Source organism: Rhinatrema bivittatum, chromosome 5 (assembly GCF_901001135.1).
Source record: "Rhinatrema bivittatum chromosome 5, aRhiBiv1.1, whole genome shotgun sequence".
NCBI lineage: Eukaryota > Metazoa > Chordata > Amphibia > Gymnophiona > Rhinatrematidae > Rhinatrema > Rhinatrema bivittatum.
In genome coordinates, this window is record NC_042619.1 from 127,916,953 (window position 1) to 127,940,259 (window position 23,307).

General features: G+C 43.8%; 1 protein-coding gene across 1 annotated transcript in view; it reads right to left on the reverse strand.

The window, feature by feature from the left end:
- The window catches only part of GTF2F2 (general transcription factor IIF subunit 2), a 423,749-nt gene that overhangs the window by 33,597 nt on the left and 366,845 nt on the right, over window positions 1-23,307 (reverse strand). Inside the window, exon 8 of the mRNA XM_029602905.1 lies at window positions 2,872-3,015. Coding sequence (XP_029458765.1) covers window positions 2,872-3,015 — 144 coding nt within the window. The remainder of the gene's footprint in view (window positions 1-2,871; window positions 3,016-23,307) is intronic.

Sequence of the window (23,307 nt, forward strand, 5' to 3'; positions counted from 1 at the left end):
CCATTAAGGGTAAGATTGAGGTAAGAAGTAGGACAGAGTTGAGGGTTATGATCATTTGGGCTTAAACCAATATCCAGTGGTAATTGTTAATATGTGGAGATAAAGTAATTAATGATGTATCAGGGATTGATATTGATTTTATGTAAAAACTGAAAAATTTACATTTTCATTGAATTTTGAATAAAGCAGTATCATTTTAGGAAAAACAATACTTTGTGTATGACTAATTGATAAGTGAGAGTGCTTTTTTCCTTTTCCCCTAAGTTTTATTTTGGGGTTTTTTTTTTTTGCATATATATATATGTGCTCTTATATGTAAATTGATATAAGACGGTATACTTCTCAGTTTGTACTATGCAGAACCTGTCTAGCAAAATCTCTAAGATAAATCTTTAGCTGTTTATCAATGCCCTGGCTAATCCTGATTGACAAACTGAAGAGCAGTAAATCACCTGGACCGGATGGTATACACCCCAGGGTTCTGAAAGAACTAAAAAAATGAAATTTCAGATCTATTAGCTAAAATTTGTAACCTATCATTAAAATCATCCATTGTACTTGAAGACTGGGCTAATGTAACCCCAATATTTAAAAAGGGCTCCAGGGGCGATCCGGGAAACTACAGACCAGTTAGCCTGACTTCAGTGCCAGGAAAAATAGTGGAAAGTGTTCTAAAGATCAAAATCAAAGAACATATAGAAAGACATGGTTTAATGGAACAAAGTCAGCATGGCTTTACCCAAGGCAAGTCTTGCCTCACAAATCTGCTTCACTTTTTTGAAGGTGTTAACAAACATGAGATAAAAGTGAACCGGTAGATGTAGTGTATTTGGATTTTCAGAAGGTATTTGACAAAATTCCTCAAGAGAGGCTTCTAAGAAAAGTAAAAGGTCATGGGATAGGTGGCGATGTCCTTTCATGGATTACAAGTATACAGTGGAGTGCCTCAAGGATCTGTACTACGACCCGTGCTTTTCAATATATTCATAAATGATCTGGAAAGGAAAAAGACGAATGAGGTAATCAAATTTGCAGATGATACAAAATTATTCAGAGTAGTTAAATCACAAGCAGATTGTGATAAATTGCAGAAGGACCTTGTGAGACTAGAAAACTGGGCATCCAAATGGCAGATGAAATTTAATGTGGATAAGTTCAAGGTGATGCATATAGGAAAAAATAACCCATGCTGTAATTACACAATGTTAGGTTCCGTATTAGGAGCTACCATCCAGGAAAGAGAGCTAGGCGTCACAGTGGGAAAGTCAGCTCAGTGTGCTGCGGCAGTCAAAAAAGCAAACAGAATGTTAGGAATTATTAGGAAGGAAATGGTGAATAAAACAGAAAATGTCATAATGCTTCTGTATCGCTCCATGGTGAGACCACACCTTGAATACTGTGTACAATGCTGGTCATCGCATCTCAAGAAAGATAGAGTTGTGATGGAGAAGGTAAAGAGAAGGGCGACCAAAATGATAAGGGGATGGAACAGCTCCCCTATGAGGAAAGATTAAAGAGGTTAGGGCTGTTCAGCTTGGAGAAGAGACGGCTGAGTGGGGATATGATAGAGGTCTTTAAAATCATGAAAGGTCTAGAACGGGTAATTATTTACTATTTCGGATAATAGAAGGATTAGGGGACACTCCATGAAGGTAGTTAGCATGTAGCACATTTAAAACTAATCGGAGAAAATTATTTTTCACTCAACGCACAATAAAAACTCTGGAATTTGTTGCCAGGGGATGTGATTAGTGCAGTTAGTGTAGCTGGATTTAAAAAAGGTTTGAATAAGTTCTTGCAGGAGAAGTCTATTACCTGCTATTAATGAAGTTGTCTTAGAAAATAGCCACTGCTTTTACTAGCATCAGTAGCATGGAATATACTTAGTTTTTGGGTACTCGCCAAGAACTTGTAGCCTGGATTGGCCACTGTTGGAAACAGGATGCTGGGCATGATGGACTCTTGGTCTGACCCAGTATGGAAATTTCTTATGTCCTTAGTACAAGTTTCTGAATGATCAGCATATAATGCAGCCACTTATCTCTGCAATGTAACCTATGTTAATTATTCTGTGCCAGATACTTCATGTAATGATTCAGAGGGAAGAGGGAGAAAGCGATAATACTCTAAATATATTACCAGGACCAAAAATTAACTACTTGAATTTCTCGGTTTAATAACTTAACAAATACCATGCTGAGTCTGACCAATGGTCTATCGAGGCCAGTATCCTGTTTCCAACAGTGGCTATTCTGGGTCACTTGGAAGTACTCAGCAGATCCTAAATGGGAAATCCATTACATTGTATCTGTGGACCTGCAAGCTATTTTTCAGAGAGACTGCAGATATAAAATGTACCTATTGATTATAGGTGCAAACTATGCACAGGGGTTTCCCACCCCTTCTCACAGCTATAAGCATTTACACTATGAAAAAACACATACTTTTGCTTGCTAAAGGGGAAGGCAATTTTCAGCTCAAAGAATTTATGAAGGTAACTGCTAACTCACCCAGACAAATTCCTTTAAAAATTGTCCTCCCTGTGCAATATAGTTTATTTATGCTCCGAACTATTTGTTATCCAACCTTTTAGAAGTAAATTCCTTACTTTTATTATTAAAATACATGCAAAATTTTATAACATAAGCGAAACAGCATATTCAAGCAGGCAATTTATACTGAAATGCAGGAGCTCAGTAAAACAGAATTTTAAGCATCCTACCTTCCAATATGAAGTCCAACCTTATGCTCAAATGTGTTGTATGACAAACTATACTTATCAATGAACATACATTTTGCAGGGATAATGAGCCATAAGTATCTTAAAACGATATGTTAATTAAAAAGGTAACAAAGTAGAAACAGTTATACCACAGGTTGTTTTGTGATGTCCACCAAATCCTTAATGTTGTAATACTGGTGTTTTTCAAAGGCTGAAAAAAGCATGTCCAAAACTTGCTGTTTATCCGCCCGAGCTCGTTTTCCATCTTCTTTCTTTTTCTTCTCATACTCAATCTGTTCAACAGAAATTAAAGACTGAATGCTTGCAAATATTTACAGTACACAAAGACTTTGAAAGAAAATGAATACATTTGTAGGGGATTATCGCTCTACTAAGAATAATTTCAGTTGAATGACTTGTTCTAATTTAAGAATTATGTTTTTAACAGAGCATTTAAAAAAAAAAAAATGTTATCAGGAGGTTCAAGCCTCCTCCTTTAGCAAAGGTTGCTGTATCGCCATTCCCACAATGAAGTCAGCTCAGTTGGCAGCATTCTAACACTCCCATATTGTACTAATTCTTAATCTCGGTCCTTCTCAGCTCATGGCTCAAACCATGATGTTAGCCAAAAAGCTGAGAAGCAAGTTTTGTATCCTAAAGTTCAGCCTGTAAGCTTGCAAAACCTTCAGGATAACTACATGCTACAACAAACACTTTATACTAGCTGACACGTGTCATGAGATCATTGTGCTCTTCTCAGAGGTCACTGGTGGATGTGCCCTCTGTCCGACAGGCCAGGCTTTGCAAAACAAGGGAGTGCGCTTTTATTTTTATTGCGGGACCTAAGTTCTGGAACACTCTCCCACAAGAACTCAGGACTATGGAGTGTCAAAAGGGGTTCAAAAGTGCTCTACAGACATTCCCATTCAAGTGGGCATTCTGTTAAGCTTTAATTTAAAGGAGCTGTACAAAAGGATTTAATGATTTTTTAAAAATGTGTTTATGCTCAGTATTTTTAATTTGCGTTTCTATTATGTATGTTTTAATTGTAAGTCGCTTCAGGCCTTGGTATTAGCGGACTATAAATGCAAATAAAGAAATAAATAAAATTTACCAGAAGTGTTTACCCCTAGCTCTTGATAATTGCCCCCTTCAGGAGCCTGACCCCATCACCTCAATTTCTGTCCTATTAGGCTCCCATAGGCACAGAAGGTACTTCAGATTCTCCAGCATGGTCCCTGCCTTCACTTTTTTTTTTTAAATTTTATCTTTAATTATTTTTTACAAAAATACAAGATAAACATCTCAAAAGAGAAAAAACAGAGATTACACTATACTCATATATCAAAACCAAAAATTTAAGGAAATACACATCCTTTTCTCTGAATAAAGTCCACAAATATTGGGCGGTAGATAAACACAACCCAAGGAAATATTTTAAACAAAAGGTAAAGCCACAGTAGCTTAGAGAACTAATTTAGTTTTGGGCCGATACAGTAAAAATCGCGGGAGAGCGGGCGAGCACCCGCTCTCCTGTGTGCACGATACAGTAAAGTAATTTATTTAAATTAGGGCCGGTGGTAAAAAGAGGCGCTAGGGACACTAGCACATCCCTAGCGCCTCTTTTTGGACAGGAGCGGTGGCTGTCAGAGGGTTTGACAGCTGACGCTCAATTTTGCTGGCATCAGTTCTCGAGCCCGCTGACAGCCACAGGTTCGGAAACCGGACGCCGGAAAATTGAGCGTCCGCTTTTCAACCCGCGAGCCGCGGGCCCATTTTAAATTTTTTTTTTTTTTTTTAAACTTTTGTGGCCTCCGACTTAATATCGCCATGATATTAAGTCGGAGGGTGCACAGAAAAGCAGTTTTTACTGCTTTTCTGTGCACTTTCCCGGTGCCGGCAAAAATTAGCACCTACCTTTGGTAGGTGCTAATTTCTTAAAGTAAAATGTGCGGCTTGGCTGCACATTTTACTTACTGAATCACGCGGGAATACCTAATAGGGCCATCAACATGCATTTACATGTTGCGGGCGCTATTAGGTTCGGGGGGTTGGACGCGTGTTTCGACGTGCTATTATCCCTTACTGAATAAGGGGTAAAGCTAGCGCATGGAAAACGCGTGTCCAATCGCGGGTTAACAATGTGCTCTGCTGGAGCGCACAGTACTATATCGGCCTGTTTATGAGGAACTTAATGCACCCAAACTGGTACCTACAGGCGTCACTGGGGTTTTCCCAATTAGAAATTGTGTCAGTCGGGGGGAGGATCAAAGAAAATCTATGAATTATTAGCATAGTTCACCAAGCATTTGCATGGGAATTTAAGGAAAAAGACCCCCCCCCCCCCACCCCCCCAAGTCGACAACACTTGCGGTCTCAAAAGAAGAAAAGCTTTCCTTCTTTTTTTGAGTGTCCCTAGAAACGTCTGGGTACACTCTTACTTTACAGCCCCAAAAATACAGCATTTCTGTGTCTAAAAGACACAGTTTTAAGAGCAACTCTCTGTCTGGCTCTAGAGCAAGAGTCCCAATTAAAGTTGCAGGAGTTGCTAATTCTGTATCTGATGTCTCCAGTATCGCCGAGATGTTTAATGGCAATCCACCAGCCGGGATTACAGATGTTGCTGCCTCACTAGGTTGCACTGCTCTCCTTACTTGTGGCAAGTAAAAAAAATCCTTGACACATGCGGAAGAATTGATTCCTCAATTTATATTACTTCAAGGAGATATTTTTTTAAATGTCTCTCTGGGAGAATTCAAGGGAACTTGGGGAAAATTAATAAACCTCAAGTTCCTGCTTTTTAACACATTTTCCATAATCTCCATCTTGAAAAGCCTTCTTTCAAGATGGAGAATATGGAAAATGTGTTTGGACCTGTTGGAGTCCATCAATCTGCTCTCTATTAGATATTATTTGCTGTTCCAGATTTATATTAGTCTGCGTCATAACAGTAAATTTTTCCTCCAGCTCACAACTCCTTGGGCGGGTGGCGTTCCTGCCGATTCAAAGACACTTCTCTCTGCAGCAGGATTCCTCAGCGGTGTTCCTTCTCCGGGACTAAGGGGAGATAGTGAGCCAAGGAGAGAGGGGAGCTCCTCTTCCCCTCCTCCACTCTCCGGCGACTGCTTCAAGTTCTCCGCGCACAACGTGTGCATCCATGGGTCCGGTCACAGGCGTTGTCGTGGGGGCTGCAGGGTATGTTCCCCCCCTCCCCCCCCGGTTTACGCTTTCTTCCCATCAGGAAAATTTTTAGCAATAAAGGTTTTATTTCAAATCGCCCACGGAGCTGAAAACGCCAAGCTTAGCTGCCGTGCGGCCATCTTGGATCCGTTTCCCCCGCCTTCACTGTCTTACTGCTGCAGGGCAGGCTGGTCCTAAGGCCCTGGGTGTCACTTGGCTTCCTTCATTGCCACAGTTTTGGTGCATGCTCTTTGTAAAATATGCATGTATGATAGTACACAGTGTCCCCTTATGTCCAGAACTACACCAGCACAGTCAGAGGCGATTCTATAATGAGGCAGGGTGAAGCCCCAGCCTCAGGCAGCAGAATTTTGAGGCAGCAAAAAATGCTCCCCTCAAATCGCCCTTGCAGTGTCTGCCTCAAATTTCCCTACTGCAGTCCAACTGCCTGACTGTGCCGCCTATATTGCCCTCATGTCTGCAAAGTACTCTGCATACTTGAAAAAAAAAAGTGCAGCATCCTACTTCACCTTCATGCTGCGCAGGCTCTCCAATTTTTGTTGTCTCCCGCATGCTTGTGCATTGGAGCGTGGCTTAGCAAGGGGATCTTCTTTGCCAGCTTTCAACTATTTGGCAGGCTTGTGGCCTGGGTATGCAGAGCTACTGGTTTAGTTCCCATGCAGACACTATGATGCCTGTGTTGGCTGCCTCCTACCTCTGTGGCTCACAAAAATAAAAGTTAAAAAAAAAAAAGCAGCAATGCTGAGCCGTTCTTCTATGTTCCCTCTGCTGCTTGGTCACTTGGCAGCCTGTGCTACGGGGGCAGGGAGGAAGCTGTATGGCCAGGCAAGACAGGGGACTGCAGGTAAAAAAAAACCCAAAAGAGTCGATATGCCAATGGTCTGGGATTTCAGTGTGTGTGTGTGTGTGTGTGTGTGTGTGTGTGTGTGTGTATGTGTGTAGGGGGGGGGGGGGGAGGAGGGGGGCAGCCACAGGGTGGAATGTGATAGCTGGTCTTCTGATCTGTTCCTTACCAGCCACCACCCTGCCCCAGACTCAGGGGTGGGTGTGTGTGTGTTGCCTCAAAGTCGGCTCTTCATTCCCCCTCTTCCTCCCCCGCTTTCTCCCAATTTCATTATCCTCTGCTGTGCAGCAGAGCCAACTTCGAGGCAGTGCACATGCATAGGGACCTAAATCTGGGGTAGGGTAGAGGGGTGGCTGATGGGGAGCATATCAGAAGACCTGTAATGCTGAATAGGCAGGCTGCTGCAACCTGCAGGTCTCACTCTCTATCGGGCCGATACAGTAAAAATCGCAGGAGAGCGGGCAAGTGCCCGCTCTCCCGGCACGCTCACAGGACACTCTCGTGTGCGTGATACAGTAAATTAATTTATTTAAATTAGGGTCCGCGGTAAAAAGAGGCGGCTGTCAGCAGGTTTGACAGCCGACGCTCAATTTTGCCGGCATCAGTTCTCGAGCCCGCTGACAGCCACGGGTTTGGAAACCGGACGTCGGCAAAATTGAGCGTCCGGTTTTCAACCCGCGAGCCCATTTTAAATTTTTATTTTTTTTACTTTTTTTTAACTTTTGGGGCCTCCGACTTAATATCGCCATATTAAGTCGGAGGGTGCACAGAAAAGCAGTTTTTACTGCTTTTCTGTGCTCTTCCCTGGTGCTGGCAGAAATTAACGCCTACCTTTGGGTAGGCGCTAATTTCTTAAAGTAAAATGTGCGGCTTGGCTGCCATCAACCTTCAGTTACCCTTCAGTAAAGGGTAATAGCACGTTTTCGACGTGCTATTACCCTTTACTGAATAAGGGTTAAAGCTAGCGTGACGAAAACGCGCGTTCAAATGTACTGTATTGGCCTGTTAGGTAGCAGCAGCTTTTCCCCACCCCTGGAGAGGGACACTGGTCTGGTGATAGAAACTGGTGTGAGAGAGAGGGTGGCAGTGATGAGAGAGACTGGTCTGGGGAGAGGGGTTGACAGTGGCTAGTGAGAACCACAGAAAGACTGATCTGGGGAAAGGGGCAACAGTGACTGGTGAGAGAAAGAGAGACTGATCTGGGAGGGAGGCGTGAAAGTGACTGGTGAGAGAGTGATTTATAGGGAGGGGTGAAAGTAGCTGGTACGAGCCAGAGAGAGCGACTGATCTGGGAGGGAAGGGTGACAGTGATTGGTGAGAGAGAGAGAGACTAATCTGGGGGGAGGGGTGACTATGACTGGTGAGAGTGAGAGAGACACTGATCTGCAGGGAAGGGTGACAGTGGCTGGTGACAGCAAGAGAGACACTTCTGCAGGGAGGGTTGACAGTCAGGGGCAGTTCTATCATGAGGCAGAGTGAACTAACAGCCTCAGGAGGCAAAAGTTTAGAGCGGCAAAAAGTGCCCATCAAAATACTCCTGTGGTGGCCGCCTCACTCTGCATCCACACCCAGACAGAAAAAAATCACCTGCCGCCCCAAAGAATGGCATGCCCATGAGGATCCTGGGCCATGCGGGCAGAAAGAAAACCTGGCGCTGGCAGCGCATAAGTGACAATACGTGGCCAGGAGTATGAATTTCCCAAGGGGCTCCCAAGCCCTGCAGAAATTCATTAATGAAAGTGACATGGGATTATGAGGTGCCCAACAGGATCCCAGGCCTGTGGGCAGGAAAACACACCCTTAAGTCGGTGACACGGAATTATGACATGCCCATGAGAATTCCAGGCTCCGTGGACAGGAGGAAAAAGATGGTGATTGAGGTGAAAGGGAAGAGGTGGAATGTGAGCAGGGGAGGGTTGAGAGAGAGAGAGAATGGCATGGGAGCGGGGGTTAAGTGAATGATATGGGATGGAAGGGAAGCCACGGAGGGTGAGTGAGTGATAGGGGATGAAAGGGAAAGTGGGGTAAGTGAATGAGGAGGAAGGCAAGAGAAGCAGTTGAGTGAAAGGAAAAAGAAGGGAAGGTGGAAAAATAGGGAGCATGTGAGAGAATATGAGTGACCATGTGCGTAAGCATGTGAGAAAGTGTGAGGAAGATTGTGTGTGACCACGTAAAAGAGTAAGAGTGTGTGTGTGGGTATGAGCATATGAGAGACTGTGTGTATTTGAATATGTGAGCTTGTGACAGAGTGTGAGTGAGCATGTGTATGTGTGTGAGAGTGAGTGTGCATTGGAGCATCTGTTTGTTATAAAGTGTGTGTATATGAGAGAAAGTGGACAAAGTTTGTGTTGCTCCCCCTTCCTACACTAAACCAGAACAATTTCAAGGTGACTAAATCAAAAGTTCCCAGGTATAAAAAACTGGGAACTTTTTTATCCTTATTAATTTTAATGATTATTGGATGTTATTTTATGTATCTGCTGTTTTGAAATATTTTATTGGCTTTTGGGAACTTTTTAAAAATTTGTATATGAATTTAATTATATAATGATATTCTATTCATCAGTTGTCTTCAAATATGTATTTTTTATTAGTATGGTTTTATTATGATTGTTTTATATTTCCTGATTTTGTTTTATGAAGAATGGTGATGTTTCATTTTTTCCAGTGATGCATTACATACAGAGTCTGCAGTTTCCAGTACAGTTTTTGTTTGTGTGTTTATCTTTTTAGTTTGTCACTTTATTCTGTATTTGGCGAGGATCTGTCTATGTTCTGGTGTGTAATGGAGGTGAGCTATTCTGCAACTGTGTTGTTTCTGTGTAGGGATCTATAACAACCTGGCTTGTTCTGTTTTCTTAATAGAAAGTATATTGGTGTTTTAGGGCCTGGTGCAATATTTACAGTGGTGTATTTTCATGCATAGGGTTCTTACTTCTTGAGTGCTGGCATTTAAGGGTCATTTTGGTATGGAATGTTTACTATATTGTAATTGTACTTCAGTTTATTCATGGCTTTCTGAGGGCCAAGAACAAACCCAATGCACTTTTTAGAATAGGCCTACGGACTCCAAGTGTCTTTTCTGCAGGGTTCCCTTATTGTCAACACAGAACTGCATATAAATATAACATCCACATTGCTGTAAGTGATATTTTTACATCGGAAATCTGTACTTTGAATGTGCACTATGCACAGACCCTTGCCATTCACTTATCTCCCTCATTCCCAGGATGCAAATGCTAGGGAAGGTTGGGAAGCAGATGATAGAGTTCCCAGCTTCCTAGAAATGTTATTACTGACATTCTTATCTGGGAACTCTGACCTCTGCCTGCCCACTTCCACAGCATTTCCAGTAAACAAAAGGTAACTTTGCCTCCCCCCCCTCCTTCCCAGGGCCATCTTGGTGATTTGACCTGCTTCCTGCATTGGGGGGGGGGGGGGGGGGGAGGAGCACCATCTCAGCCCTCGCCTCAGGCAGCAGATTGTCATCAGCTGCCCCTGAGTACAGACCCTAAATAAACAGACATCACCTCAGGAATCTTTGCAAACTATATATTGGGAATGGCTGGGGCTCCAGCTCTGGAGCTCAGAATTAGCTCCAAGACCTGGAGGAGAACTGGTCAGGTTCGTTTTTTTTTTTTTTTACTATGCCCTGGAGCTGAAGTAGAACTGGAGCCAGGATTGCTGCAGCCGGAAAGAGGCTGGAATCAGAATGGAGCAGGCTCTAGAGCTTGGAGCTAAGATTCTGGAGCTATACCACTCTGCAAACTTAAAATACTAATAAAGTAACAAAATGCAGTATGTAATTTATTTCATAAGAGTAAAGCAACCAAACTTCATTCCAACTATTTGGAAAATAACATTTTTATTCATGTAATATTTCAATGCCTTCCTTTTCTTCATTCTTGAGTTAATTATATAATCTCAGTCTGTTTGAATCCCTAAGCACGTGTGGGGACTGGGAAGAAGTCAGGTGACAGAATGTGTGGGGAAAAAAAAAGCACAGGAGGCAAAAGTTTGGGTTTGTTCACAGTAGACATTGCTTGATGGGGTTGAACCAGTTCTGGTCTCTAGTTTAACATTATGGTTGAGGCACAGAATAGTAAAATCAAAATGAAAAACAAGTTATACAGTTGTGTATTTGGATTTTCAGAAGGTGTTTGACAAAATTCCTCATGAGAGGCTTCTAAGAGAACTAAAAAGTATTGGGCTAGAAGAAGATGTTCTTTTGTGGATTGTAAACTGGTTAAAAGACAGGAAACAGAGAGTAGGATTAAACAGTCTGTTTTCACAGTGGAAAAAGGTAAACAGTGGAGTGCCTCAGGGATCTGTACTTGAACTGGTGCTTTTTAATATATTTATAAATAATCTGGAAAAAGATACCACTAGTGAGATGATCAAATTTGCAGATGACAAAATTATTCAGAGTAATTAAATCACAAGCGGATCGTGATAAATTGTAGAAATTACTTACCTGATAATTTCATTTTCCTTAGTGTAGACAGATGGACTCAGGACCAATGGGAATAGTGTGCTCCTGATAGCAGTTGGAGATGGAGTCAGATTTCAATCTGACATCAGCACTACATATACTCGTGCACGAGGCTCTGATCCTCAGTTTTCTCCTTGAAAAGCAATTATGGATATATGTGTGTTTGGATAATTTTGATTAATTTGGTTAACTTGATACTTGATTACTCGGATTGGTTGATGTGGTTTCTAGCTGGAGACCGCCAGGGCACTCAACTGAGAAGCGCCGACACCTGGCAATATGGGTGTCTGAACTAGGGATAAGGGTTGGCTTACCCATGCTTGTGTTGCACTCGGGGGGAGGTTCCCTCGAGGATTCTTGATTGCGAGGCAGCCATGGGCGGGGTGCTGAGTCCATCTACACTAAGGAAAATGAAATTATCAGGTAAGTAATTTCTACATTTCCTAGCGTGTAGCAGATGGACTCAGGACCAATGGGATGTACAAAAGCTACTCCCGAACCGGGTGGGAGGCTGCCTGTGGCCTATTTAGTACTGCCCTTGCGAATGCTGTGTCCTCCTTGGCCTGAACATCAGGTGATAGAATCTAGAGAAGGTGTGGATGGAGGACCATGTTGCCGCCCGACAGATGTCTGCGGGTGACAGCATCTTGATTTCTGCCCAGGACACTGCCTGGGCCCTTGTGGAATGGGCCTTGACTTGTAGAGGTGGAGGCTTGCCTGCCTCTATGTAGGCCGCCTTGATTACTTCTTTGATCCAGCGGGCAATGGTTGCCCGCAAGGCCGCTTCCCCTTGCTTCTTTCCGCTGTGAAGAATGAACAGATGGTCTGTCTTTTGTACAGGTTCTGATCTTTCTAGGTATCGGACTAGGAGTCTGCCGACATTCAGGTGGTGAAGAAGGCATGAGTCTTCAAGTCCATATGCTCTTCTGGAGATGGCAGCGAGATGGTTTGGTTTAGATGGAAGTGAGAAACTACCTTTGGCAGGAAGGAGGGTACAGAGCGCAGCTGTATGGATCTCAGCGTGAATCTGAGGAATGGCTCCCGGCATGATAGTGCTTGAAGTTCGGAGATTCGACGGGCTTAGCAGATTGCCACGAGAAACGCAGTCTTCAAGGTCAGGAGCCGTAGGGACAGACCACGAGTTGGTCTGAACGAAGCTCCCGCTAGGAAGTCTAACACTAGATTGAGATTCCATAGGGGTATCGGCCACTTTAGAAGTGGTCGAATGTGCTTGACCCCTTTTAAGAAGCGGGAGATGTCTGGGTGGGCCGCTAGGCTGGTGCCATCCACCCTAGATCTGAAGCTGGCCAGGGCGGCCAGTTGCACCTTGATGGAGTTGAGGGTCAACCCTTTGTTCACGCCGTCCTGCAGAAATTCCAGGATCATGGGGATTTTGACTGTCCATGGAAGGATGTCGTGGTCCTCACATCAGGCTTCGAATATTCTCCATACTCGTATATATGTTAAGGAGGTTGAGAACTTGCGCGTTCGAAGCAGTGTGTCAATCACTGGTCCTGAGTATCCACTGTTTTGCAGGCGAGACCTCTCAATGGCCAGACCATAAGCGAGAATCTCGTTGGGTCTTTGTGGAGGATCAGTCCTTGCTGGAGTAGATCCCTGTGTGGAGGTAGGCGTAGAGGGTTTCCCGCCAGAAGTCTTCGCATGTCCGCGTATCACGGTCTTTTTGGCCAGTCCAGGGCCACTAGAAGTACCAGCCCTCTGTGGTGTTCTATCTTGCGGACGATTCCGCCCAGTAGTGGCCATGGAGGGAAGGCATACAGTAGGTCCTCCTGAGGCCAGGTCTGGACGAGGGCGTCGATTCCCTGGGACAGCGGTTCCCGTCTTCGGCTGAAGAACTTGGGAATCCGGGTGTTGGTCCCGATTGCCAGAAGATCCATGGCTGGGGTTCCCCAGTGGTTTACTATCCGCTGGCGCTGGAAGGCTGCTATAGACAGAGTCCATTCCCCTGGATCCAGACTCTCTCTGCTGAGGTAGTCTGCAGTGATGTTGTCTTTTCCCGCGATGTGGGCGGCTGATATCCCTTGTAGGTTTGATTCTGCCCACGTGATTAGGGGCTCTATTTCCAGAGACACCTGCTGGCTTCTGGTTCCCCCCTGGCGGTTGATGTAGGCCACTGTTGTGGCGTTGTCTGACATGACTCTGATTTTCCCTCGAGTCTGTGACTGAACCATAGGCAGGCTAGTCTGACTGCTCGGGCTTCCAGTCGGTTTATGTTTCATGCCGACTCTTCTTTTCCCATTGTCCTTGAGCTGTTAGCTCCTGGCAGTGGGCTCCCCATCCCCGTAGGCTCGCATCTGTGGTGAGCAAGGTCCATTCCGATGGGGATAGGCTTGTTCCCCCGCTCAGATGGTCTTCTTGTAGCCACCACTGTAGTTGGTTCCGAACCTTCGCTGGTAGCCTGAGGGGGGCGGAGTAGCTTTGAGACATTGGGTTCCACTGTGAGAGTAGGGAATGTTGTAGGGGCTGCATGTGGGCCCTTGCCCACGGGACGACTTCTATGGTTGATTCCATGAGTCCGAGACTTGGAGATAGTCCCATGCTGTGGGGAGAGTGGAATTCAACAATGCTCTAGTTGTTCCATCAATCTCCTTCTCCTTGTAGCGGGAAGGGTGACTTTGTTCCATTTGGGGTCGAACCGGACTCCCAGATACTCTAGAGATTGGGAGGGCTGCAGGTGGTTCTTGGGTGTGTTGACGACCCACCCGAGGTTCTGCAGTAGTTCCTAGACTCTGGTGGTTCCTTGATGGCTTTCCTCTGGCGGTTTCGCTCTGATCAGCCAATCGTCCAGGTATGGATGCACGAGGATTCCTTCTTTCCTCAGTGTCGCTACTACTACCACCATGATCTTGGTGAACGGTAGGGCCTGGAACTGGTAGTGATGGCCCAATATCGTGAAGCGTAGGAAACGCTGATGGATGCGATGGATCAGTATGTGGAGACAAGCTTCTGAAAGACCCAGGGAGGTCAGGAACTCTCCCGGTTGTACCACCTTTATGACCGAACGTAGGGTTTCCATGCAGAAGCGGGGTACCTTCAGGTAATGATTGACGGTCTTGAGGTCCAGTATCGGCCGGAATGTTCCCTCTTTTCTTGGGCCCGATGAAGTAGATGGAATAGTGCCCAAAATTGTGTTGGTGCGGGGGCACCAGTGTTATTGCCTTTAGGATGAGTAGTTTTGATAGCATGGTTTCCACTGCCTTCCTCTTCCTTTCTTCCATGGCATGGAGAAATCACAAACTTGTCTGGGGGAATGCTGTAGAAGTCCAGGTAGTATTCCTCTCGGATGATGGATAGGACCCAATTGTCTGACGTCATTTCGACCCATCTTTGGTAGAATAGGGCAAGCCTGCCCCCTATGATCTCTTCCTGTAGATGGGTCTGCTGATACTCATTGCGTGTTGCGGCTGGGGCCTGGTCGTGAGCCGGCTCCTCTTTTATTGTGTCTGTTCTGAAAGGATTGCCCCTTGCCGGTGGGGCGGGGGGCTTGGTAAGTGTTTTTGTATGGTCTATAATGCTGGGATCCTCTGCCCTTGGGTGCCCAGGGAGAGGGGCGTTGGTTCCTCTTGTTCCTGTCCTCCGGTAGACAGGGGACTTGCCCCATTTGTCGGCTAATATGTCCAGGTCACTTCTGAATAGAGTGTTTCTCTAAAGGGCATTCTCGTGAGCCTCATCTTAGAGGTTGCGTCGGCTAACCAGCTTCGGAGTCAGAGCTGTCTTCTGACTGCCATTATGGACGAGAGACTCCTGGCTGAGGTGCATACCAGGTCTGAGGTCGCATCCGTGAGGAATGATATTGCCAGGTCTAATGCCTCGATTGGCATAGTTGTGTCCCTGGCCATAGGTTTAAGGTTTATTGTTATTTATATACCGTTGTATCAGCATAGCCTTCATAGCGGTTTACAATTCCATAAATATACAATCAGAAATACAATCAGTAATTTAAAATGAAAATAAAAACTACAAAAACTTAAAAGAAAAAATAAAACAGCTAAAAACTATTAATTAAACTATAAAATATGTATACATTATATTAAGCCACTAAATACTAAAAACATAGCTTTATGTTTCCAGAATTAATTGATGGTTTCAAGTAAAGCCACCGATAGCCAGGCAGGTGCAAGACATCATGGCACAGCAAGCAGCGATCTGTAAGGTCATAGCTGATACATCATAAGACTACTGGAGGATGGATTCCTGATGTCTGTCATTGACATCCTTGAGTGAAGCTCCTCCCTTGACTGGTATGGTAGTGCGATTTGTGGTGGCGCAGACCAGGGCGTCGACCTTGGGAAACCTCAGGAGTTCCTTCGTCGCGGGGTCCAAGGGGTAGAGAGCCCATTCCAGGTCGATCAGTTGTTGTATGGCCTGTAGCGTAGGGAAATGGCGTGAGATCTGGCAGAGCCCGGCCAGGAAGGGGCTCACCTTGGACTCTGCTGTGTTACATGTGTCCAGGATGGCCAATGCCTTCAGATTCGTGGATACGAGATCTGATAATTCATCTTTTGGGAAGAAGCACATCATGGTGCGATACGGTTCCATTCCTGGAGGGAGTTCCCCCTCTTCCAGGGGTTCTGATTCCTCCTCCGAATCATCTGTGTCCCCTAGGGGGAGGTATTTGTCTAGGGGAGGCTCATCTGGTGGAGGCTGGGAGGGGCCTGGGAGGTTCTGGACCACTATCGGGGGTTGTGGTTGTGCTGCTTGTGGCCCTGTCTGTGCGTGAATGTAGGATTGCAGCTCAGTGAAGAATCCCGCCCAGGTGAAGTTGCCTGGGACTGCACTGGGTCTGACGGCGCTCCCCGAGGGCCCCCACTGTGGAGGGGCTGAGTCAGGAATAGAGAGGTCTGGGGGTCCGGAGTCGTCTACAGGCTGAAGGGGACCTCGTCTCGCCTCCCCCCGAGCTCCTTCGCATAGCAGGCACAGGGCGGAGGTCACCTCAGGCTGTGCCGCTCTCAGGTGGTATGCCGGGCAGAGGACTGGACCTTTAGCTGTCTTGGACTGCAGTGCCATGATTTGTGTGTGTATCCTGTACAGGTGTGTGTGCCGGGAGGCCTGGTTATGCGTACTGGGTGCACCTACGCTGTGCGTGTAGGAACGGAGATGCGCGCGAGGCTGTGTGCGCGGGCCTAGTTATGCGCTTGGCACTCCTGAGCGTGCCACTATGCACCCAGCCCTGATATGCACGTCGCTATGCGCACGGCGTAGATGCGTGTGCAGCTGTGCACACAAGTACTTTAAGCGTCCGGTGCGTGACTTGGTTTTGTGGACGATGCAGCGACCGGGGGGAGGCGCCAGCGACCACGTGGTAAGATGGTGGCCCCCCCGGGGAGTCTCCACGTGGGAGGACCCTCTTGTCGGATCGGGATCTAGCCCGGACAGGGCTGCTCAACCCGAATGTACAGAAGCCGGAGGGATGATCTGTGCGGTTGTCCGAGCCTCGGAGACCGGAGACTTAGAAAAAATGTTCTACCTTACCGTGTCTCGGCGTTTTCTGGTCCTCTGCCAGGCGGTCTCCAGCTGCGGGGGGAGAGGGAATTACCTTCACCGCCGCGCTTGGTTCTGCACCCGCTGCCTCTCAGCCGCTCCCTTTTCAGGGGGCTAAGTCCACGCCGGGACCAAGGCTTACTTCTGAGGGATCTCGGAAATCACCTCAGGAAATCTCGACTGGGGGAGGGACCCTTAGGTATCACCACAGGAGAATGGGGCTCGTTTTGGAGGTAAGTTTTTCTTTGTTTCTTCTTTAAATTTGGAGTTTGGTTTTCTAATGCTGTGCATGTATGAAGTCCTGAACTGGCTATGGAGACGGAAAAAAAAAAACCTGAGGATCAAAGCCTCGTGCACGGGTAAATGTAGTGCTGACGTCAGATTGAAATCTCACTCCATCTCCAACTGCTATCAAGAGCACACTATACCTATTGGTCCTGAGTCCATCTGCTACACACTAGGAAATGTATATTTCTGTCTGCAGGACTGTTGTACCAGGCCTTGCTAAGCCTGTGCCAGTACGTGCTATGCTGTTTTCTGTAAGGAATGCAGCTAATTGCAACTACAGAATGTGGACCTGGGTCAGCAAGAAGTGAAGGGCATCTCGCAGGACACATGTGAGTGGGCCAAATGAGATTCAACTACAAAGGAGAATGCAGAGATTGATAAGTGATCTATGTATTTCTGCAAAGTATTGCAGGGAGATGGAAAGTTGGACATGAAAAAAAGAAAAGAAGAAGGAGAACAGATGTTGGATGCAGGTGGTTTAGGGAGAATAAGCCAGGCCAGAATGACACATTTAGAAATGATCAATACTTGGCAAAGGTAACTAGAAAAAATGTATATAAGCCTTGTAAGATTGTGACCTAGGCAAGGAGAAATTACTAGGAGTTCAGTGTTCTTTACTGATCCTGTATTCTCCTTCCCAGACACACATGCTGTGATTGGCAATCATTTATTTCCTATAATAATTTTTTAAATTAAATTTTCTCTGAGTCTTGTGTCTGATCTATGACGGCTAAAACCTTACATTTTTGGTGAGCCCCGATGTGATTTTCAGGCGTGGCCTGGAGAGCAACAAAAGTTGTTTTCTCCCCAGGATGGAAAGACCCTGGCTACCCCGATTGAGACAGATGGGAAGTGCAGCGGTACCTCGGCTGAGACGTCTGAGAGGTATTGTGATAACTGATACCGTACGAAGCTCCATAGGATTGGAGAATGTAAGTATAATTTTTCTTTGTTGTTTGCAAGTAATAGATTTTCTTTGGCCAGATGTAGATAAAAATGCACTATTTGCTTTGATTTGCTGTGGGGATGCCCACTCATTTTTCAGTTCTTTCTAGCATACTTAGTGAAAGCTTATCATAACTGATTCTGGTTTGTTTGCCTATAGATTGGTTTGCACAGTATTTCCCACTTTATAAGCTTGTACCGGGACACATATAGAAAGACATGGTTTAACGGAACAAAGTCAGCATGGCTTTATCCAAGGCAAGTCTTGCCTCACAAATCTGCTTCACTTCTTTGAAGGAGTTAATAAACATGTGGATAAAGGTGAACCTGTAGATGTAGTATACTTGGATTTTCAGAAGGCGTTTGACAAAGTTCCTCATGAGAGGCTTCTAGGAAAAGTAAAAAGTCATGGGTTAGGTGGCGATGTCCTTTCGTGGATTACAAACTGGCTAAAAGACAGGAAACAGAGAGTAGGATTAAATGGACAATTTTCTCAGTGGAAGGGAGTGGGCAGTGGAGTGCCTCAGGGTTCTGTACTGGGATCTATGCTTTTCAATATATTGATAATGTTCTGGAAAGAAATACGACAAGTGAGGTAATCAAATTTGCAGATGATACAAAATTGTTCAGAGTAGTTAAAATCACAAGCAGATTGTGATAAATTGCAGGAAGACCTTCTGAGACTGGAAAATTTGGCAGATTAAATTTAATGTGGATAAGTGCAAGGTGCTGCATATAGGGAAAAGTAACCCATGCTATAGTTTCACAATGTTAGGTTCCATATTAGTTGCTACCATCGAAGAAAGAGATCTAGTCGTCATAGTGGATAACACATTGAAATAGTCAGTTCAGTGTGCTGCGGCAGTCAAAAAAGCAAACAGAATGTTGAGAATTATTAGAAAGGGAATGGTGAATAAAACAGAAATTGTCATAATGCCTCTGTCTTGCTCCATGGTGAGACCGCACCTTGAATACTGTGTACAATTCTGGTCACCGCATCTCAAAAAAGATATAATTGCGATGGAGAAGGTACAGAGAAGGGCGACCAAAATGATAAGGGGAATGGAACAGCTCCCCTATGAGGAAAGATTAAAGAGGTTAGGATTTTTCAGCTTGGAGAAGAGACGGCTGAGGGGGGATATGATAGAGGTGTTTAAAATCATGAGAGGTCTAGAACGGGTAGATGTGAATCAGTTATTTACTCTTTCAGATAATAGAAAGACTAGGGGGTACTCTATGAAGTTAGCATGTGGTACATTTAAAACTAATCGGAAAAAGTTCTTTTTCACTCAACGCACAATTAAACTCTGGAATTTGTTGCCAGAGGATGTGGTTAGTGCAGTTAGTATAACTGTGTTTAAAAAAGGATTGGATAAGTTCTTGGAGGAGAAGTCCATTACCTGCTATTAATTAAGTTGACTTAGAAAATAGCCACTACTATTACTAGCAACGGTAACATGGACCCTTGGTTTGACCCAGTATGGCATGTTCTTATATTCTTACAATACAAAGAGGTTCAAGACAGCAAAATCTAGCCCTTGTTTGTGTTGTCTGCAGGACAGCTCTTTGACGGCAGCTTTGCTTGCAGGGCTCTGAGATTACTTATAAGAGCATAAGAAGGGAAAGTCTTTTGAAATGCATTTAAATGTATTGTTAAATGTTAAATGTAACTTTATCTTATTCTCTTCTCTTGTTAATTTCTTTTATTTATTGCTTCTGTTATACCCTTGTTTTATGTAAACCGATCCGATATGGTTTAATTTACTATGAAGGTCGGTATAAAAAACTGTAAATAAATAAATAAATAAAATTTGCAGGTTTTGGACTTGTGAGATAACTATCATCAGACTAGGGAGGAAGAAAAGGTTAATTCCACCCCCCCCCCCCAAAAAAAATGTTTTGGAATCTGGTTTTCTGTTTATTTATAATTGCTGCTAGAGTGTAATTGTATTAATGCATCTCTGTGAAAACTGCTGTCTGCCCAAGTCCCATATTGGCTCCAAGAATCACAGCTCAGTCTCAAATTATACTTGCTGTGGAAGTTTTAGAACTTGAAAAGACACAGGGAGCTGGAGAGTTAATTGAGTTGGCAGATAAGAGGAAGCGGGAGATCTGTACAGCTGAAAGTAATTCTCACATATGCAAGTAGAAACAGAGGGGAGAACTTGTTTAAATTAATTGATTTTTCTGTTTAAAAGTTATAAACAAATGATGGGGAATTAAAGCTGTGGAAAAATGAGTTAATTTTTACAGAAAGTGTATTTAATTTAGTAGATTGTTTAATAAAGTCAGGTTTCGTAGTCAGTGAAGTATGTATACCTCTTGATTGCTAGTATTGAATTTGTACAGAAACTAATAAGGTATGGATTCTTTAAATGATGGGAAAATAAATACTTGTATGTGGGTTAGATAAGGAAGGTGAATGGCTCTGATCAAGAAATAGAGAGAGAGCAGCTGAATTGTCCATTTTCGCTGCATATAATTTATGTTTTGGTCCCAAATCAGACTAGAACGACTGTCACATGACTGTGTTCATAAGTTTTTTTATTTTTTATCCCTATTATATATAATGAAATATTATAGATACTGTTTATTTACTGAAGGACTCTGAGTTGAAAAACACAATTAATTTTTGGAGTGCTGTGATCTTTGAATAAAGCAGATGTTTGCAGCCGTTTATACAGGGATGAGAGATGAGATAAGCTTCCTTTTTACTTTTCGGCTTTTTGCTTTCTTTGCTTAATAAATCAAAAATCATGTAGTTAGAACAGAATAGGATTTCTTTCTTTTTTAAATTGGGTAAAATAATCACAGTAGTTTCCTATTTTAGTTAGAAATGAAAAGGTATCCTGCTGTAGCTGTTTTTGTCTTGCCATGTGATTAGATTTAAAAGATGAATCACAGTTTTCTTTGAATGTGAGAATTTATTTCTACAGGTTAACAATATGATGTCTACTCTGCCAGATGCAGAATCTAAATAATTTTCCCCAGTATTTTAAACAGATCTGTTCTTTTTCGTTTTTATTTTAATTCTAACTTTTGTTTTATTTTGGATCAATCCAAATACTTTTTTGGTCTAATTTTTTAGCTCAAAATTTTGTTAATTGCTGTCTGTCTTTATGTGCTGTTTGTGTGTCATAACAAATGAAAAACAGAGTTTAATTAGAAGAATGCAATGAATGAATTTATGTAGTTAAGGTACGTCAAAATCTTGGGCCGCCATCTTTCATTGGTTGTAGTCAGTTCAGTGAAATATATGTTTTTATGTAATGTCTGAGCACCTAAGTGTGTGTTTTTAATGTTGTATGTTACCTTATAGTAAAGTGGGAACATTATGCAGATTAGTGATAGTATATGTAGAGATTATTAGATGCAGGGAGTTATTGACATTATGGAATTTTCTTATTTAATTTGAATTTGTTTTGCTCTATTAGGCCTTAATCCATAACACACACATTTAACTTAATGATGAGAGTTAAGAGGCTATGCTTTGATGTCAGAGCACTGTATAGTGAGAACTGTATATGCCATTTGTTATTGATCTCAGAAATCATCCCATCCTTTGTCACAGAAGACATCTTGCACCTTTCATTTTATGGATCTAAGTCCTCACACTTTATGCCCGATGTTCTGTTTTCATGTTTTTCTTGTTCTATTGGGGGGTGGCCTTACTTAGACACCGTTTTCCTTTGTTTTATGAGGCAATATACCATTATTTGATATGTAATACCTGATTGTCATAAAATATTTTTATGATACACCTAGTTATGTACCTACTTGCAGATTCCATTATTTAGATTTTTAAGCTAATGATACAGTCTGAATTAATGCAGTTTTATTAGTTCTTACATTTCTGTGTTCATGGTCAGCAAAAATATATCTGTGTATCTATCCGATATTCAGATAATAATTTTTCTTTTTAGTCACTTGCCTCAGGTACAAACTTAGGCCTGGATTTATCAAAATGCACTAAATATCGCATGCAATAGGAAAAGGGGCGTGTTTTATGGCAATAGGCTGTTTATTGCAAAGTGCGCTATCTTAGCGCTTTGCATAGGTATTAGCGCAAACTGCGATACCTTTTTCGCACTTTGCGATAAGTGCCAGAATTGTTGTATTTCCTACCTACAACCACTGAGAGAGAGAGAGAAAGAACGAGAAAGAGAAAGAGAGCGTCTAGCTATAGGGCCCTCATACTAAGTAGGTATTTATACCTCTATATGAGGCCCACCTAGCTACTCGAGGTGAGGTTTACGTATTAGTGTAGGGGGGTTAGGGGCCACTTTGACATTCAGAGTGCAACGTACGAACAGAACAGTGCACTCTTGTGAATTAGGTTAAGAGAACATTGCACAAATCTCATCTTTGGGTGAGTTTCCTCACTCCAAAGGTCATCAATTCTTCACAAGAGTGCACTGTTCTGTTCGTACATTGCACTCTGAATGTCAAAGTGGCCCTAACCCCTAAACTAATTCCTAAACCTCACCTCAAGTAGCTAGGTGGGCCTCATATAGAGGTATAAATACCTACCTTGTATGAGGGCCTTATAGCTAGGCTCTCGCTCTCTGTCTCTCAGTGGTTGTAGGAAGGAAATACAATTCTGGCACTTATCGCAGTGGCCTCGGAGGGAACTTTCCTTTCGCCCTCCCCCCCACCTTCCCCTCCCTTCCCCTATCTAACCCGCCCTCCAGCCCTACCTAAATCCCCCCCTACCTTTATTATTTAAGTTGCGCCTCCCTCTAGGCAGGCGTAGGTTGCGTGATCCCCCGGCCTAGCAGGCCTCTGGCCACGCCCCCGCCCCAGACCTCCCCGCCCCTTTTTTCAAGCCCAGGGACATACTGCGTCCCTGGGCTTAGGCTCGGCGCCCGCACAGGAGGGGTTTAAAAGGGTTACGTGCGTATATTACGCGCTTAACCCTTTTAAAATCCACCCCACAGAGAAGTGACTGAATCAATGGATTCTGGATATACTGCTATAATGATATTTGAATTTCTGAAGCACAGCATTTTGACCATAAACAACACTAAGGGACATATGCTTTAGCTACAACACTGAGAAGCAGAAAATCTCTGAGAATCCTCTGAGCTAAGGCAAACTATGTTTTGGTCAACTGATCCACAAACATGAATTCCAAGTAGGACAACCAGTAGAGGAATTTACAATGCTTTCTATACATTTTCTATGTTACACCTTTGGTGCCATCTAATCTCAAGGACCTATAAGCATGGTACGATGGAAAAAATAAGGCAACAGATTGAAAGAAGTTTCCAGGAGTGTTCCTCTCAACTAATCTTGTCTTTAGAAACAAATCAA